Source organism: Misgurnus anguillicaudatus, chromosome 3 (assembly GCF_027580225.2).
Source record: "Misgurnus anguillicaudatus chromosome 3, ASM2758022v2, whole genome shotgun sequence".
In the NCBI taxonomy this organism is placed as follows: Eukaryota; Metazoa; Chordata; class Actinopteri; order Cypriniformes; family Cobitidae; genus Misgurnus; species Misgurnus anguillicaudatus.
Genome location: NC_073339.2, coordinates 11,866,653 through 11,884,860, shown reverse-complemented (window position 1 = coordinate 11,884,860; position 18,208 = coordinate 11,866,653). Strand labels below are relative to the sequence as shown.

At 36.2% G+C, this 18,208-nt stretch overlaps 1 protein-coding gene and 1 long non-coding RNA gene across 2 annotated transcripts; one reads left to right on the top strand and one right to left on the bottom strand.

Annotated features, from left to right (window-relative positions):
* Positions 1–665: 665 nt before the first annotated feature.
* spryd7a (SPRY domain containing 7a) lies at positions 666–5,875 on the bottom strand. Its single transcript, XM_073861251.1, has 5 exons — positions 5,485–5,875; positions 4,841–4,957; positions 4,601–4,766; positions 3,906–4,009; positions 666–1,645 (listed from the first exon to the last, which is right to left on the bottom strand). The coding sequence occupies exons 1-5, from the start codon at positions 5,588–5,590 to the stop codon at positions 1,548–1,550; spliced, it is 591 nt and encodes a 196-aa protein (XP_073717352.1). The 5' UTR covers positions 5,591–5,875; the 3' UTR covers positions 666–1,547.
* Positions 5,876–6,434: 559 nt separating this feature from the next.
* Positions 6,435–10,864, top strand: LOC141359075 (uncharacterized). The gene is made up of 2 exons (XR_012365635.1): positions 6,435–6,558; positions 9,966–10,864. It is a non-coding gene; the product is annotated as an uncharacterized lncRNA (long non-coding RNA).
* The last annotated feature ends 7,344 nt before the right edge of the window (positions 10,865–18,208 follow it).

The following is an 18,208-nucleotide window of genomic DNA, read 5'->3' as shown; positions in this document are numbered from 1 at the left end:
GTTTTTTTTTTACCTTAAAATAACATTTCCAAAAAAGTTTCAGTGGTTCATCCACTCGAAACAGAGTGAACGGCACTTTCATATTCACTTTACAGCCCTCTATCGGCCAAAACCGCACTAAAGAAGTTTCCAACCGTCGGGTCGCAGTCCTGTAGTTCGAGTGAAAACTACAAAAACTTGCTTTACGGCAGACCTACAATCCAATCAGAGCCAGCTGCAGTATTTACGACAGTGGTAATGGACAATTCCGCTTCTAACCTGTAGGGGGAGCAAAGAGCAAAAACTCTTTAGTGTTGCTTTAAATGCAAATGAGCGGTTGGTTGCAATTGAAACTCAATTGTGCTGTGAATTTTTTTCTCTCTCTCTTTTTCTCTGCACTAAATGGCAGTGCTGTGATTGGATAGTGCAGATTAAGGGGAAGTATTATTATAATTAGAGCTCCTTATGATATCATAAGGAGAGCCAAATTTCAACGACCAATTTTTTCATGTGCTTGTAGAGAATGGTTTACCAAAACTAAGTTACTGGGTTGATCTTTTTAACATTTTCTAGGTTGATAGAAGCACTGGGGACCCAATCATAGCACCTAAACATGGAAAAAGTCAGATTTTCATGCCATGACCCCTTTAAATTAAGGTAATACAATGGGTAAAAATGACGCAGTATTGCACAAAGGACAAAAACAAAATATTTATTGCCTACAGGGACATAGACAGCCAATTTTGACCATACAAAAATAACAATGAATATTATTGTAACCATTTATTTTATAGCATTGATTTACATATTGAAAAACAAAGTGTACAATTTATAAATTAAGCTCAAATGTTATTTGACCAATCCCTTTAAATATTACATATCAAGTAAATAACCCTTAAATTTCCATTAAAATTTCTGTTGTAGGTCTCAAATTTTCATTAAATAAATGCTGTGCACACTGTTACTTTGATTTAAGGTAAAACGCATAACAAAAGTGACTCACATGTTTTTTATGTAAAACAAACACTTTATGATAAATATGTGTGGGCAGTAGGGCAGGTAGTGTGGTACTTTGAGTACTTTGTTACAGTAAGTGTATCAACATACATACAAATAATTAAAATGAAAAGCTTTGACAGTTTAGACTATTTAGAGTCAGAATCGGCATCACTTGTTCAGTTGAAATGCATAAAACAGCGTCCTTGTTGTCAGCTGGTATTCGTTACGCCATTATAACTTGTATTAAATCCACATCTGTTCACAACAGTAGGCCTACACTGTTAATATGTCAGCAAATGTACAGTGTAAGATCAAGTCCAAACCACTCACGTATATTCTGATATGATATTGTACACTTGGAGTTCACCTGGAAAATCAGAGACGACGTTTTTATTATCCGAACAGTGGTGGTCTGCGTCAGTTTTACTGGTGAAAATCATAGATAAAATTACTTTAAACATGCCACGTTGTCTGAGCCATACAATAATAAGATGTCAGTGTAACCAAAGCACTTCAAATCCCGACCATGGAGTACACATATTTAGTGTATCAACAGCATGTCATGAACTTTAGAAGATCTGTTGCTCAAAAAGAATCTTTTGAAAGCCATGTGGAGGAGGATGGTAGAAATCACCGAACTGACAATCCAAAATTGCACTATCATCCACTGTGAGGAAGAAGACAAATGCAGACATAAGTTTAAATGTGCACAAGAACAAATTCTGTACAAAAATATTACATTGCCTAAGAATGTGATTTAAAATCAGGAACTGTCTATGAGCTTTGAATATAAAACAATCTCATTGGGTCAGTTTCCCAGACAGGGTTTAGATTAATCTAGGCCTTAATTATATATAAGGACATTTACAGTGGTGTGAAAAAGTGTTGTCCCCCTTCCATATTTTTTATTTTTTGCATGTTAGTCACACTTTAATGTTTTAGATCATGAAATAAATTTAAATATTAATCAAAGATAACACAAGTAAACACAACATGCTCTTTTTAAATGAAGGTTTTTATTATGAAGGGAAAATCCACATTTTATTTTAACTTTTTTATTAACATACCTTACAAAAGATAAGCCCTGTCCGAGAAAACTATTCTGTTTGATCTCAATGTTTTTAATCAAAATTAAGAGTCTAAAGACATAAGAACAGTTGATTCTAACATCTTATTTACGTCTAATATCTAGTGCATCTTAATCAGCCCCTTCAGAAAAATGCAATTATGCGATTGCATGATTCAATGCATCAGCCAAAGTCTGCATCATTATGTGGGGGCCGCAATTTTTCAAATATGCCGCACTTCAACGCATAAATTGCAGATTTCCATGCGCAAAATATGCATAGCTTGCATGATTTTATATTCACAGCACTTTCTGCAGTATGCTTGCTTATCATAGGAAGTAAAAATGACTCTTTACATTAAGGTAGTAGCCTAGTGAGAACAAGGTTTTTGGGGAATCACTTTTTTGTACAAACGCTGTTTTTGCAAGTTCCCGTAATTTCATCACATAAAATTGCATAAATATCCCGCATTACATAGCATTTTTTATTTAAAAAAAAAAAAGTGTCGGAGCTGATGGTGTAGTAGTGGACAGTGCTCCGACATATGGTGCAGACACACTTACGGCGACCCGAGTTCGAATCCCGGCTCGAGGTTCTTTGCTGATCCCATAGCCCTCTCTTCACCCTGTACTTTCCTGTCGCCTCTCCATATATTATACTTACTATCAATAAAAGGCAAAAATGGCCCCCCCAAAAAAAGATCAAGGATTTTTGCCCGCAACAATCATAAAAAAACTTCCCATTTTTCTGGAAGGACTGCTTAGTAAAATGTGCATATTTTAAAGGGGCACTTCAACATTAAACCGTTTTTACTTGTATTTTTTGTGTTAGGTCCATATGTGTTTGTGTTGCGTAGTGAATGTGAAAATGAACTTCTACCTCCTCTGTCAGCTCTAGCCAATGAAATGAAATAAGCGGAGAAATCAGCTCAGTTAGAAAAGCTGCTCAGTGTGACGTGGAATTGATCGAGCTCATTACTATTCATGAGCTCTCCAACTTGAGACCGCGCCCACTTAATACGTGTAGTTCAGTGAGTTTTCAACAAGTCACAGCAAGGATGGCTAAATGTCAAACGTACCGTATTCAGGCCATTGTTTTTGTTGAGAGACATCATTCCAATCAAACGAGGAAAGCATAAAATTTGCTTCGTGTTTGGATGTTCAGAAGAACGCTGGATTTGAAGAAAGACTGCGATTAAAAAGCAATGCTACTCCATCAATATTGGATCTGGACAGAATGGCGCAGCTTATGCGAGTAAAACACTTCAGTACTATGTGTCACTGTCAGTGGCGGCTGGTGACTTCTCTTCCGAGGGACGTGAATTCACGCAAATTCATGTTACACACGCGTCGAAAGGGTTTAAAAGACACGTGTGTGTGTGTGTGTGTGTGTGTCGAAAGAGTTTATGATAAAACGTGTGTGTGTAAGAAAGACAGTGTGTCTTAAGACACTCACTTAACAGTAAACTGATTACACATGAGATTAAATGAGTATTGAAAGTTAGTTTGACTACGAAAAAAACTGTTATCCAATCATAGCAGTGGGCGTTTACTTTCAAGTCGTCACTGCGGCCGGCCCCTCGAAACAGGCCATTTTGTACCCTGCTTTTGAGGCTGGTTTGAGAAATGATCTATTACGTATTGCTTTTGATGTTTTTGGATGTAAAACATCATGATTAGACCTCAGACAACAGTATAAAACAATAAAAACGACAGAGGAAGGGCTCCTTTAAGATACTTGCACGTAACTGTGAAGTATATAGGACGAGTTTCAGTGCTAGGAGGACTATTATATTTTTTTGTCTGTGGTTCTACTATTGTTGTTGGTTGTACATTTGAAGAAATATCCCACAACACTTACCATAAACTACAGGATAAACAGTTCCTCTGATGCCTGATGCTGGACAGTTCATATTCTTCCCATTTAAGTACAAATTCAGTTCCACATGGTCATACGTAACACCCTATGCACACACAAAACACGGCAGAAAATTAGATGCATGTGTTACACTCAAAATGAATGACCACTAAGAAATTGTGTATTATTTACATGGCATATGGCATCTTTCATAACAAAAACCCAATAACCCTAAATATTCATGCTCATATTAACATAGGTTTACTGTTACAGGCAATAGACAATATGAACAATTATAATAAAAAAAATAAAAAAATAAATATACACACACACACACACACACACACACACATTTTTTAACACAAAAGAAACTATTTCGATAAATAATGGTTAGCACACAGTTGATTGTACCTATTGACTTCCATAGTAGGAAAGCCAAATGCTATGAAAGTCAATGTGTACCGTCAACTGTGTGGTATCTATAATTTTTCAAAATATCTTCTTTTGTGTTCAACAGAATAAAGAAACGTATTCAGGTTTAGGACAACACGAGAGCGAGTAATTGATGACAGGATTTTTATTTTGAGGTTAACTATCCCTTTAAGCACATTTGGTGCAGTAGCCAGCAAACCCCAAATTGTATCACAGTCCACATCTCACATTATTTTGACACTGAAAGACGACTGCTGTTAACACCCACAACGTCTCCTTCCTGTGGTAAGCTGTTAGCAGGTAATCGGTTCTTTTCTTCATTGTTGTGGTACACAGTGCCGTCCTGCCTAAGCACAAGGCTGTGCATGTCTCTCCCCAAGGGGATCTGGTTTAGATTTGCTTTCTGAGTCGCCACTCCAACACCCCAGACACCTACAAGAGACAAAGTTCACTGCAGTCATAACTAATATTATTAAAGGATCAATTCCTTTAAGTCAAGTTCTTACCAGTGGATTGAATCTTAAACTCAAAGTAGCTTTTGTTTTGATGGAGAGGAGCATTCGCGACGCAACCACCAGTTCCACATATGCGTCTACCACTCTTTACAATCACAACATCAGTACCTGAAATAGGCAAAAGTTGATGATTATGTGTCTCAAAGCTCCAGGTTAAAGATGTGTACTAAAACCCTAATGGCTTAAGATTACATTTACAAACTATTACTATTAGTCTAATTCATCTATAGACCGTGTCAGCAGCAACAACATTAACCGCTTTTGTGGACTAAACGCAACTTCCGGTTGACTTCCACATAGAATCAATAACAAGAGTCCTGGCTGCCAAACCTGATCCATGCTCGCCATCTCTCCTCGTCTTTAGCAAACCTTTAGAAAAGGTATTTGTTTCAGAGATCGGTTTAGCCACTAACCAGACCGATGAATAAATACAGACCGGAAGTTCACTCCGGTTCAGGCTCACTGGTCTGTTATTGAGTTCGTGTATTGTCAAATCGGTCCGTCAAATCAAGTCAACGACGCGTAAGGGTGCTTAATTACTTAAAATCTACAATTTTCATCTTTTATCATAAAAATCATTTTCTTCACATGTAATGTGTCTTTGATATACAGTAATATCAGTTCCCAACACTTACCCATGCAATGAGTGTCCAGCTGAACCGTGGGCATTTCCTTTAGTGTTACGTGGCCGCTGTTGCTGTCTCCACAGCAGTCAAAGCAGCACGAAAACAAAGACGACATAATGGTCTTCCTCTAACAATAATAACCTTAGTGTGAAATTATATGAATGCGCTAGTTTATGTTGTTATTTGTACTCGTAATCCACGGAGGTCATGATTACTCCTTTCAGACATTTGGAAAGCGGATATGACGCAGCCGGAGTAAACCAGCGGTGTTTCCTACGATCAACGGTGACCTCTAGTGGCCAATATAAGGAGCGCTATTAATATACAAACTTTTAATAGACAAGCAATTATTACTACGCGAGTTATTATGATGTAATTTAATAATCAAGTCATTGTAGCTTTGTTGATGGTGTAAGTCAGCATGTTAGCACTCATTTGCATTTGTCAAAGGGCAGATAATACAAAGGGCAGTTGGAATGAGGTAACGGGGCTGACATGATAAACTTTATGGCGTGTAACGTTACAATTATCGGTGTGCGTGCGCAAATCTGAGATCAGATCAGAAATGATGTGACCTTAAAAGCTTCAAACCTGAGCTCAGTCACAGCTTTGAAGTTTTGCATAGCAACAACATCGCCGCTCAGAAAGCAAGGGACCTTCTATATCTGACCGACTGCTTACAAAAACGAAAATACAATTCTACTTTGTAATGTCGTGTATTTATATGCCACGACAGCAAAAACTTAATTCATTTAAACTCGTGTGTGTCACTTTCATTATTGCCTGACAAGGTTATTAACTTTTGTTCGTTGTTTTCTAAAGTTCGACTGTAATGAAATCTGCACAGCAACAACCGCCATGACTGTGTTTGCGGAGCGCCCTGGTAACTGGCGCGCGCGGTTTCTGTCCAATAAAAGAGCGCGTGATGCGTTCGCAGCTATGCGGTGGAACTGCTTTTCCAAACATCCTACTTTTATGGGATTATTGCATTAATGCCGAAACTGTTTATTTTGACTAACATCACGTCTGTGTCCTTTGGGATAATTGGTAAGCAGCTGTCGAAGCTAAATGGAGCGAAAGAAGGTAAAGTAGGCAGACTATTTCATCATGATATCCCTGTCGACCTTTCAATTCTTTCTGATTAGTTACACTTGTTTATAAAATAGTTTTTTTGGCATAGTTAATCAGAAAACATTAAGATGCATTGGTACTTGGTAGTGAGAATAGCTATACTTAAAAACTTCAAATAAGGGATTTCCCACAGAGTAATTCTAGCAGGTGATGCCACACATGTTATGTTGTTAAATCGTATAATTTCGTAAACGTTTGACGTAAAAATGTTCAAAATGAACTTGATCGTAATGAAGTGAGTGTGTCATGTTTTGAAGAATAACAAAACCGTTGTTTTCAGTACCGTCCAATCAAATTTCCCCATAAACCTGCGCGTAGCTCAGCTGTCACGCTCCACTCAAGGAAGGATGTCGGTTTACCTGCCAAGAATAGCTCATTCACAAAGCAAAATGTTATTCAGGTTTTTGTGCGCACTACTCATTTTTACTCCAGAAATGTTGAGTGGTATATTAAGAAGTACAGTATGTAAGATATAGTAGTTTGTTCAGCCTAAAAAGTTGCTATCGGCTGAGAAACAGTGACGTTCGAAGTGAGTGACGTAGGAGCAATAGAAAGTGACGTCGTTTCTGCTCCATTTTCTCTCATTTTGATTCACTGCGTGTTTTGACAGCAGATATAATGTAGACAATTTCATTGATTTAGAATGTTCCTGCTTTTGTAATATATTTTATAATATATATAAGAGATATCACCTGTCAAAATAGGGCATCTCGTTTCGGTTACAGTTTTAAGTCACTTTGAATTCATTTTTATAGTAGTTAGTTAATGTAAAAAAATCTATTACAATAAATAAACAACCTAAAACATAAAAGTGAACAAATTACAGGCAAACAATTATTCATTAATGTTGAAAAAATGAACTTAATGAAAGTTGTGCCCGTGTCTTCAATCCGTGCGCAGCTTCACTCCAATACCTTTTTTTTACCACCTTTTTGCTGGACTTTCGCTGGAACTTACACTTCCGATGAATTTTACAATCAAAACAGGATATTTACCTGCAGTTGAGGAAAATTAAAAAGAGATCCGTGCCCTTCTGTTGTTTTTTTAATCAACAATCCATGCAACTTTGTCATAAAGTTATTATGACGCATTTTTTGTGTGCAGTTATTATATAGTAAACATATACCGACAGATTTAAGAAAGTTTAGAGTATAAATAAAGCAAATTAAGTAGTATAGCACCTCTTCTATTATTGCCTCCTTATGACAAATCACTTTTTTTCTTATCTTTGTAAGTCGCTTTAGATAAAAGCATCTGCTAAATGCTTAAATATAATGTAAATAAATACATAAAAATGGAATAGGTGTCTGTGTTTAAACCATGTAATGCAATATTTATCACTAAATTGTTAACCTTATAAAAATATACAGATTGTCATGAATTGTGTACGCTTACATAGTTGATGGGAAGATCGGCTTTGACAATTTTTTCAATTTGGGGTACCTGAGAGGTAGACAATTCTTTGTTAGCGTTACAGAATCCTTGCGCAAGGTGAAATTCATGTAGTCAAATTTTATTTTTTAGCAGGAACAACTACAATCAGCAGTCCAGGTTCCCGGACTTGCGGCAAGATAATCAGGGTTTCTTTAATATCCTCCTTATCCAGCTTAACCAAAGGACGATTCGAAGCACAATATGTTTACCATAAGAGCCAAAATACGACGAATTATCTTCAAGTGTGCGACAATCGCCCTCCAAGAGACTTGCCATTTATTAAGTTTTCAGTGGCATTCAAGAAATGTTTTAAGGTCAAACCAGAAAACTAGTCTAAAATAAAATTAAACTAAATTAATGTGTCTCTTGATGAAATCAGTATCGTTGTAATGCCCTGCAAAAAAGCATTTCCCCCAACACATTGGCCTTTTTCTTTGACAGACATGTGTACCACACATATGTGACAGATGTGAATCCAGATGAACGAAAATGTCTCTAAATGTTGTTGGTTTGATGGCGAGTACGATTTTAAAGGATGTTTTCCGTAGAGCGGAGAAATATAAGTGTGAATGGTTTACAGAGGATCTTTACAGAGGAAAAGAAAGACAAGAATCAAAACAAACACCTAAAAGCACCAAATGTTAAAAAGGATTTTGTCAGGAGCATCCCTCCTCCGAACATATTCTCCCAAAAAGAAGTGATGGGGCTATGTGAAAGTCCAAGTCATGTGCACATTCCCAGAAGATGGCGATGCTGGGTTATTCAAATGAAGGTTTTATTATTACTGATGATGTCAAAGTAGTGATAGCAAACACTTGACTACCAACCATTATAATTGTTTTTGTCTAATGATAGTCAAATGTACATTTTTAATACTGAGGTTTGAGCACAAAAATCTAGTGCACAAAAATCGCATGAACAATTCAGATCTAACCCCACTGACGTTTGCTAATGATGATTTGTTTATCATGCATTTGACATGACCTACAAATTGTGCGTGCGACGTACAATTAATCAGGCTTGATACGGTGGTTTATACGGTTTTAATTTTATTTTCCTCTTATTACATTTTTTGCGCATCAAATCATCAACAATATCAAATATACTCTTACATGTAAACAAATTATACAAGGGGACCTGGGCCAAAGCAGATTAATAACTGTATATCTTATATCAAGTATCATATAATCGGTTTCGAGCTAGAAAATGAAAGCATCAAACGCACACATTGACATTTGCACAGTATAGTTAGTTAGTACTTTTTATGGAGAGGTAAAGGTTCCCATAGGACAGAGACCCCTGCGGACGGTAAACGGCCCGCCTGACTCCAGCAGCACGGTCAATACTGGAGGATTCGCTAGTGCTTTGACTCCAATATTTACGTGCTGCTACAGCCAGGCAGCCACACGGCCAAGTTCACGAGACTTGCAGTCACACATAGATGCTGTTGTTTTTGCCTACATTGCCCTTCCTCTCTCTCTCTCTCTTTCTCACCCGTCTGATGTGAAGTGCGCGTCTGTCCTGTCGTTGTTGCCGCAGCACAGTACGGCCTGCACCCCCGTTATAACTCACAAACCATTCTGTGCTGCTACAGTACCGACAGGCCCCGCGCAGAACGCGCGCACACGCACTCACTCACGCGAGGCAGGCACGCTCTCGACCTGGCAACACAAGATAACAAAAATTAAGAATGTTTGTCTGCTTAGATGTTGCAGCTAAATGAAAGACATTGAGAATGAAAATTAATGTATGAGAGACACATAATCGAATAAAACACCAACTGCCATTGTGACTATTAAGGTTATACATTGTCGAGCTGTTATTTCTTTAACAAGTTAGTTTGGGTATTGCAAGTGGAACAGTAAAGTTCTTGTGTATAAGAATTTACAGATTTACTTTAAAATTTACTGATTTTTCTTTTATAGGACCCCAACAGATGACAGCTAAATCTCTCCAAATATAAGCTCTGTTGTTTTGCCTTGTTTGACATTAATGCTCAGTTTGAACAATGTAACATTTAGCTTTTAAATGTATCATTTTTTAAGAAATGCAAAATGTTATTCATGTCATTATCTGACCATAAACTATTTTGAACCTTGTAATTTTCAGTACTACCACAAAAGCTTTCCATTACGGTAAGGTACTTGTAAATTATCTACCTACATACTTTTAGCTATCTGGTGCAATGTGATAATAGGGTACCTGTTCTGAGTAACAATTGATATTCACACCAGTCTTACATAACCTGACTTTCTCTGATTAAACACTCTTTACTAGGTAAGTGCACAGTTTAATTAAAAAGTCCAAACTTTTATTGAACCTGACTGTGTGAATTTAAACCGCTATGTTTAGTTATCTGACTATATGTTAGTCATTTCCAATATTATTCAATATATGGCCTTCAAGTGAATTCATATTGGTATTCAAATTAGTCATGGAAAAAATAACAATTATGAGTACGTTCAATATGAGTTTCATTTTGTTTTTAAACTTTTTGGAAATGACTTTTGTACAGGGTGTAAGTAATAATTGACAAAGTACAAAATACACAACAATCAAATTTAAACCATGAAAATCTTGCAATATTTATAATTTTATTCAGTGTCCACTTATATGCTTTTGTTACAGGTGAGCACAAGCAACAGGGGAGAGCATCTGCTGTCCATAAGGGTAACATTTCAGGTAATGAAAAGAGCCCCACGGACTTCTGGGAAAAAAGTGTTCTCTGAAACCAGCCATTTTATAATATTTACTTATCTCTGAATGTCTCTCACTTTCTTATGTTTTTCTGTATACTGAACAATTAAAAAAATAATAAAGAAAATCTTGTATTGTTATATGAATTTTTTTTTATAAACAAATAAAATTAATTAAATAGTTAATTAGTGATGTACTTACAGTAGCTTGACTTTGTCTTGTGTGTCCACTATAAGGTTCTTGTTCTGTGAGAAAAGATAAAGCACATTTATGAATCAAATTTAGCTTTTAGGTTATTCAGTCAGTGTATAATTACAGTAGTATACCCCTACATATAGCATCCAGTATATTTTGTAATTTTATTGTGCTTGTATATTATGTGAAATATTAATAGTGAATGTGGTATACTCTGTATTGAAACTTCATCAAAGTTTGTGATACGAGTGTGTGTGTCAGTGTGGAAATTCATAACCATCAAGTTACAGCTGAACTGTGCAAAGTTATGCATGATTTTCTTTTTATTTGTGACAATACATTTTTTTTATTATATAATAAACTACCCATTTGAGCATTAGAGGTACAAAGGTTTAAAAAGGCAAACTAAAGCACACATAGCTATGAAATTGTAATATTGCAAACATGAATAAAACAACTTTATAAAGACTATTTTTAATAAATTCTTACCTAAGTTTTACTAGGTGTGCTTGAAGTTAATAAAGTTAAGGCAGTGTAAAAAAATTTAAGTCATCATTTTAGTCTGGCTAGAGAGCAAAATCAAACTAGAATTAATTTATATATTCATCAAATCATTTTAACCTCATTATTTATTTTTAAGATGGTAGCTTAATATTAAGTAGCCTTCATATACAGTAGACATATAGTTTAAAGATCATTTTGATGAAATATGTCATCTCTGATTGTACAAACTCACAAAACTGAACAAAAGAAAAATATGTAATGTATAACTTGTACCAAGATTGAATATAACAGTGCACACTTGAACAATAAACAAAATAGGTTACTTACTAAAACTACACCCTGATGACACGTAAGGGTTTACCCGGTGTAGAGCAGTTTCACGAGGCTACAGCTAAATGTGTTGTTCACTGTGACTTACGCCAGAAGTTAGCAGAGAAACATTCATTTCCTACCACAGAAAGGGGAAGCTGCTTCCATAATTTCACTAACTTTTACAAGACTACCAAGCAAAGGGAGCACAGCAGCACACGGGTGTATGTGAAAGCACACAAGAACAAGAATGGACTAGAATTAAACAATCCTGAGAGCACAAATCTGGTTTGTTTTAATCCAACTCTTCGCACTACTGAAAAGTTTGTCTTTGCACACAACCAGTGTATTCCTGAAAATATTTTTTTTTTTTTGCTCACTTTAATGCAAAACATACGAGATTTAATAACATTTATTTAAGATGAATAAGAAATAGGTCAATAAAAATGTATTGCAAATATAAAAAAAGAAAGATGCAACATATAGTAATAATTAAGTAAATAATTTAAAAAAAAATTCTGGTAAAATGTACAATATTAAAAATGTACATATCACAATTATACCCACATATAGCAATAGAAATTAATTTTATTTAAATTAAATTAGCTTTTTTATTATTTGGTGAGTCAGCAACTCTGTGTGTGTGCATTTGCATGTGTATATTTATATCTATGTGTGTGTGTGTGTGTGTGTGTATGGACACCGAAAGAGAAAGGAACACTGTAATACCCATATTACAACCTTTATATTTCTTTAAAAGTGCGCATCAATGGAACACAATGTAAGAACATTATGTTGCATTTGTACACGTCGTGAACACACACCAGGTACTTTAAATGGGAAAAAAAAGATTTGCTGACCTAATATCTAGACAACAGCGTCAGTCCTCACAACAAGTGCTTTTGCCTTGGTAACGTCAGATAGGGGCAGCCCCTGGCAGCACATGTAGTACTGAGAGGAGCTCACAATAAAGAGCTCTGCTGTTTGCCATCAGAGAGCTTGGCTGATGCCGTGTTCCTCTTAGCAGATAGCTTTGTAATTGACACTCGGATCAAGATTTTCATTTCTGTGTTTCGCATCTAAATTGTCGTTTAAAAAAAAGACCAATACACACCCACGAAGAGTCGAGACTCCCTTACACACTGCCTCAGATCTGTAGGCCTTAAAATCATGTTTCATTCTGATTGGTTTACTAACAAGTAAAGCTCACACCCCTGAAATGTCAGTGACCTTCAAGTATCATGATAATAAATGCAAAGGGAACTTCTTGTATTTGCTTTAAGCTTCTGCGAACATCAAGCAACTTCAATTTGAATCTTGAAGAGTCCTTGTAAAGAGGCACGATGAAATGAGCTTACACAAAAGGGGAAAAAACAGCTCGACAGAAACCTCAAACTCATTTTGAGACCAGTTTTGCTATTGCATGTACTTCAAAGAGTCTTTCAACAATGTTTACTGACATGTTTAGAGCGACGAGACAACAATATAACAGAAAAGTGTCGTCCTGTTGCATTATCTGCTACCAAAATAATGAAAATGTAATCTCGCTTTCAAGTCAATATGGCACTCGAAAACAAGCACAGCCTCGCATCACAAACCAACGCATTACACAATGTGAAACTCCACAAATACTTATCAAAAACAAGACGGATAATATCACCAGTCATGCCGCCTGAGAAACACAAATGTATTTATATGCAGCGCAAAACCACAGATATGTATAGAGTTTTTTTTCTCACCATGAATGTTATTTGGTATTTAAGGGTTTCTTGTTGCCGAGTTATAGCAGCACTATTAAATTAAGGATTAATTCAATTCGCCAAAGTTGGGGAAAATATTAATCTCCATTTTAGGAGAAAGTAAAGCTTTTCTCACATGTAAATAAAAAAAAAAACACAAATAATGGGACCACTCACAGTCACAGGATCTGCACCTACAGAGTTTTTCATATAGTGTGGGATGGGTCTGAGTCAAATGCAATATTACATAACCATTAACGTGAGGTAGAAACAGGAATTAAAAGCTTTGGGCATATCACAGGGACCAAAAGGATCAGTGGTCTTTACTGTATATGACATGCACTGCTACTGAAGGTTTGTATTTGGTCCCGAGCCAAGAGGTTATACATTTACAAGCGTGCCATATTTTAGGGAACATGCAGTTTATTTCTGATTCTAGTAGTCATAGTGAACCAGTGCAAGTCATAATGAACCATCACTATTGTGATAGAGACATGACGAGAGGCTAACACTGACTAAGATCAAAAGCGAATTTGTAAACCTAAAGTTTAAAACCTAGCAACTGGACCTTGAGAGGGCAACTGAGTGTTTTACAAAATAATACAATGTTAATAAACCGAAACAACCTTCCTCCTAATAAAAATTACTTTAAGGCCTGAGTGATAATATCATTCTCTTTGGCCTTGAGGAAATGTGATGTGAATGCCAAGTTCAAAATAAATACCAGATTTTAAGGTACTATGGAAATGAAGTTGAGTGTCACATTTTTGGAATTAATAAATACTATATAACATAACGTATCCGCTGTAACTAATGTATAACAATCAACAGAATGTTTAAATATTATTATTATTATTATAAAAAATAAAAACATGCACAAGCGTTGGTATGCCTTTGTCATCATTATCCTTCCTGCGTATGCATGCATCAGCAAACGTCTTTAGTGCACAGCAGGCTGGGTAATATCAAAGACGTGCCCTTTAACCTTTCACCCACCCTGAAAACAAACTCACATAAAATGGTCTAAGTGGGTCATCATTGTAGTGCCCAGCCAATACTTAGTCTAGCTCATGATGACTACAATTTTACATTGACATGCAGTAATACAGACACGCATACATTAACAGTGTGACCTTGAAATATCTGTGGGAAATTGAAAAAAATTTTTTTTTTATTAAAATAAGTTTGTTGTATTTATTTGATGGGAATAAACGGATGATTTATATTAGCTCAGGCATTCAGTTGTGAAAAGGAATAGTTGTAGTTCTTGTTTTGGCTGGACAAGGGTAACTGAGGCAGAATCGGTTTTATACATACCTGATATTTATATTATATGATGCCATATGACAAATATTATCAAGACTACTACAGGACAAATTTTTCAAATTATATTTTGATTATTTTATGTTTATCTGTAACACCCTATTTCATCTGTGCCACTTTTGTCATTACATTAAAGTTATAAGTAATGTGTGGAAAGTGTGTGTTTAATAAGTAGGTAACTTTTATATTTAAATATAAAAATATATATATATTTTTAAACTTTCTAATTGTGATGTATAAAGCCATGTCATAACAATTACATAATTAGGAGCAGATGTTGACAGATATAAGAAATTCCCATGAAATGTGAGTAATACTCTAAATCTCTGCCCACGTCTTTTTTTTTTTTTAACTATGCTTCACAATGGTCAGTGAGCTCTTTCAGTTATGTGAAACATTAAAACAAAAGCTAATTTGGATTTAACCACTGAAGCTATTACTAGATAGATGCCAAAGTGAAAAAGTTTCTCATTTTCTTTGTAAATATTAATTCTGATCAGTAAACCTCAATACAATCCAATGCCAATAAAAGGAACAATATTGTCAATATGTAAAAGGTTTTAAAGAAATATTAACTCTGATTTTGATTCAAATTACACTTAGCCCCAAACATACCACGAGTAAACAGAAAAAAAATCATTTTTGATGGAGATAAAGAAAAGAGACACAATCAGAACAAACAGGTTCTAATCATAAACTTTATACCTGTTTGGCAAACATGATTTAAAACATCTATACACTAAGATTTCAAATGTAAAGTCTTGTTTTCGCAAGCAGGCGGATACTATGTGACTACTATGTGTAAAAAATATACAAAAATAATTTACTGCTGTATACATTTGATAGTCTACTGGCATGTTTACCTATGGTGTGGTTGTATCGAGAATTACTATACTATAAACCACACAGCAAAAGTTTGAGCACAATTCTGGCTCATTTGAATCTCCAGGTGCGGCACGCCCTTGATTAGACACCCAATACACACACAGTTTGAATGTGAGGACAGAAACACACCAGCACAACTGACTTTTTCTCAACAGGCCTACGTTTGCTAATCCACCCCCATGGTAGTTTAAGGCTTACTTTCCCACCCAGTCCTGCAGTAAAAAATGCATTAAAAAGTTGCTTATTGTTTCAAAGAAAACACTGCATCAAATGCTTTGAAAAAACATTACGAGGTCTTGCTGAAGCCACTAATTTAGAAAGTATAAAAAATAGACATGTTGTAGGTCACTAGGGGACAACGTTTTACTTATTTTGTGTGCGTGTAAGTCCACCAACTTACATAACAAGGTGAAATAGCCGTGCTCACGACCACACTGCTTAACTCCAACTCACATTTTCAAGGAAAGCTAAAAAGCAAGAATCTCTTTCTGCTTTCCTTACTGCTCCATAAATTTACTCATTTTTTCACTTATATTTCTCCCTAAAACAACAACAACACTGGAAGTTTAATGATATCTACGTAGCAACTCAAAGGCAGCAGACGACCTTATCTCCTCATCGTCTGATAAATTAACACGTCAGCCATGTAACGTTCTCCGGTTTTATAAGTTACATAAACACCGTATTTGCACATTCAGTCCGGATGTAAACAAATTACATTGTGACGTCTCGATGAAGCGTGTTACATTGTGTCAGCACCGGGTCACGAAGTAACAAAGTCACTTTAGAAAAAAAACTAGCAAGTTTTTTATGAAACTTAATTACGGTTTGTTCCAGCAGATTTATTACCATAATTTGGATTACCATACTTTTATCACAAATGCCATGGTTAAACTATGGTTTCTGTAGCAGACAATAAACTTAATATGGGTTTACTACAAACAACATAGTTTAAACTGCACTGTGGTTACTGTTGTAAAACCATGGTTAATTTTCGTAAGGGCTGTGCGTGTGAAATGGCGCAAAGTATTTTCCCCAGCTGCTTTGAGACAATGTCACAACAATATGGTTCGCTAAAAAGCATAAACAAACAAAAATATTGCACTTAAATTCATCCTCATTTGAAACCACCAAAGAAAAACTGAGTTTTTTTAGACATCTTACCGGCTATAATATGAGTAAAGTATCTGAGGCATCAGCTTCTCTCTCTCTCTCTGTATGAACTGCGTGTATCTGCGCAAGCAGCGCGTCCGTTACTCCCGCTCAAAAACACGCACGAAAAACACCAAAACGGCACATTCTTCATCATTTCCGATCTAAATCCCCATCCAGAGACCCTGTGGCATTTTTCAGAATTTTTCCGTATTTTTCCGAGAACCCGGTGCTATTTTTATTCATTATTTTTTCAAATATCAGCGCTTTTCCATATATGCGCAGCTGACAACGATAGCCCCCTTTTCTCCTTCGGCTCCACAATCGGCTCGTACTGGTCACTCCTGCGGTCCTCGAGACCAGATCTCAGGCGAAATCGTCCTCTGAGACGGTCGGATTGTGCTGTTTTTCCACGTTGAGATAACAAATCATATATTTTAAGCCGTAGCTTCGCGCGCTGTCCCTCTGTGCGCGCGCTCTGTGTTGATGTTATCGCCTCTACTCGGAGTCGGAAATGGCGCCGAAAGTCTCATTCAAATCGCTAAGAGCCGCCCCCAGCGCGCATGTGCATGCCGGGAACATGGACTTGAAGAACTGTTTTGAAGGTGGAGGATGAATTTTAGTGGAATGGACATTTTTATATCGTTACAAACAATCGTGCATGCCCTGTGACTGCACTTGAAGGTGTTTAGAGAAGAAACCCTCTCAAACGTGTATTAAAGCAACCAAATGACAACAAACTGAAGTCTTGAGAGATAGAAAGTAGCCCATGGCTGTCATTTAAGCAATTACATCCACTTCCTTACTGCCAGCTCCCTATAGAGAAACTTATGCAAGGTGTTCCTCTGTATACGCCCTATGCAAACTGATAGTTCAGTCTCAGCTCTGCTCAAAACGAGAGAGATATGGCCTGGTTTTACTCAGCAACTGCTTTGTGACACATATGAATGCCCAAATCTTCTGCCCACTGATATGAAAACAGATTTTCAGTTCATGTCAGTAAATTATTTGCATGGCATCTTACACCAACTGATTTGTCACCTACATAAACTGCAGGATCTCTTAAACCTAAATAAAATTAAATCCTAATTTCTAATTTAAAAGAAATTTGTCTTTTATTTTATTCTGCGCAAAAACACTCAAGATGTGTTTAGTGCCAAGAGAGGTCACACTAACAACTGACGATGCCTAAATAAGACATTTTGGGGCAGTTTCCCAGACAGGGCTTAAACCTAGTCCCAGACTAACTAAAATGTTAGTGCTGTTTTGATCGAAAACAACTTGCTCTGACATATCTTAAAATATATCAGTGCAAGTGTTGTGTCTAAAGAAATACACCAGTAATGTTTATTTATAAATTATGC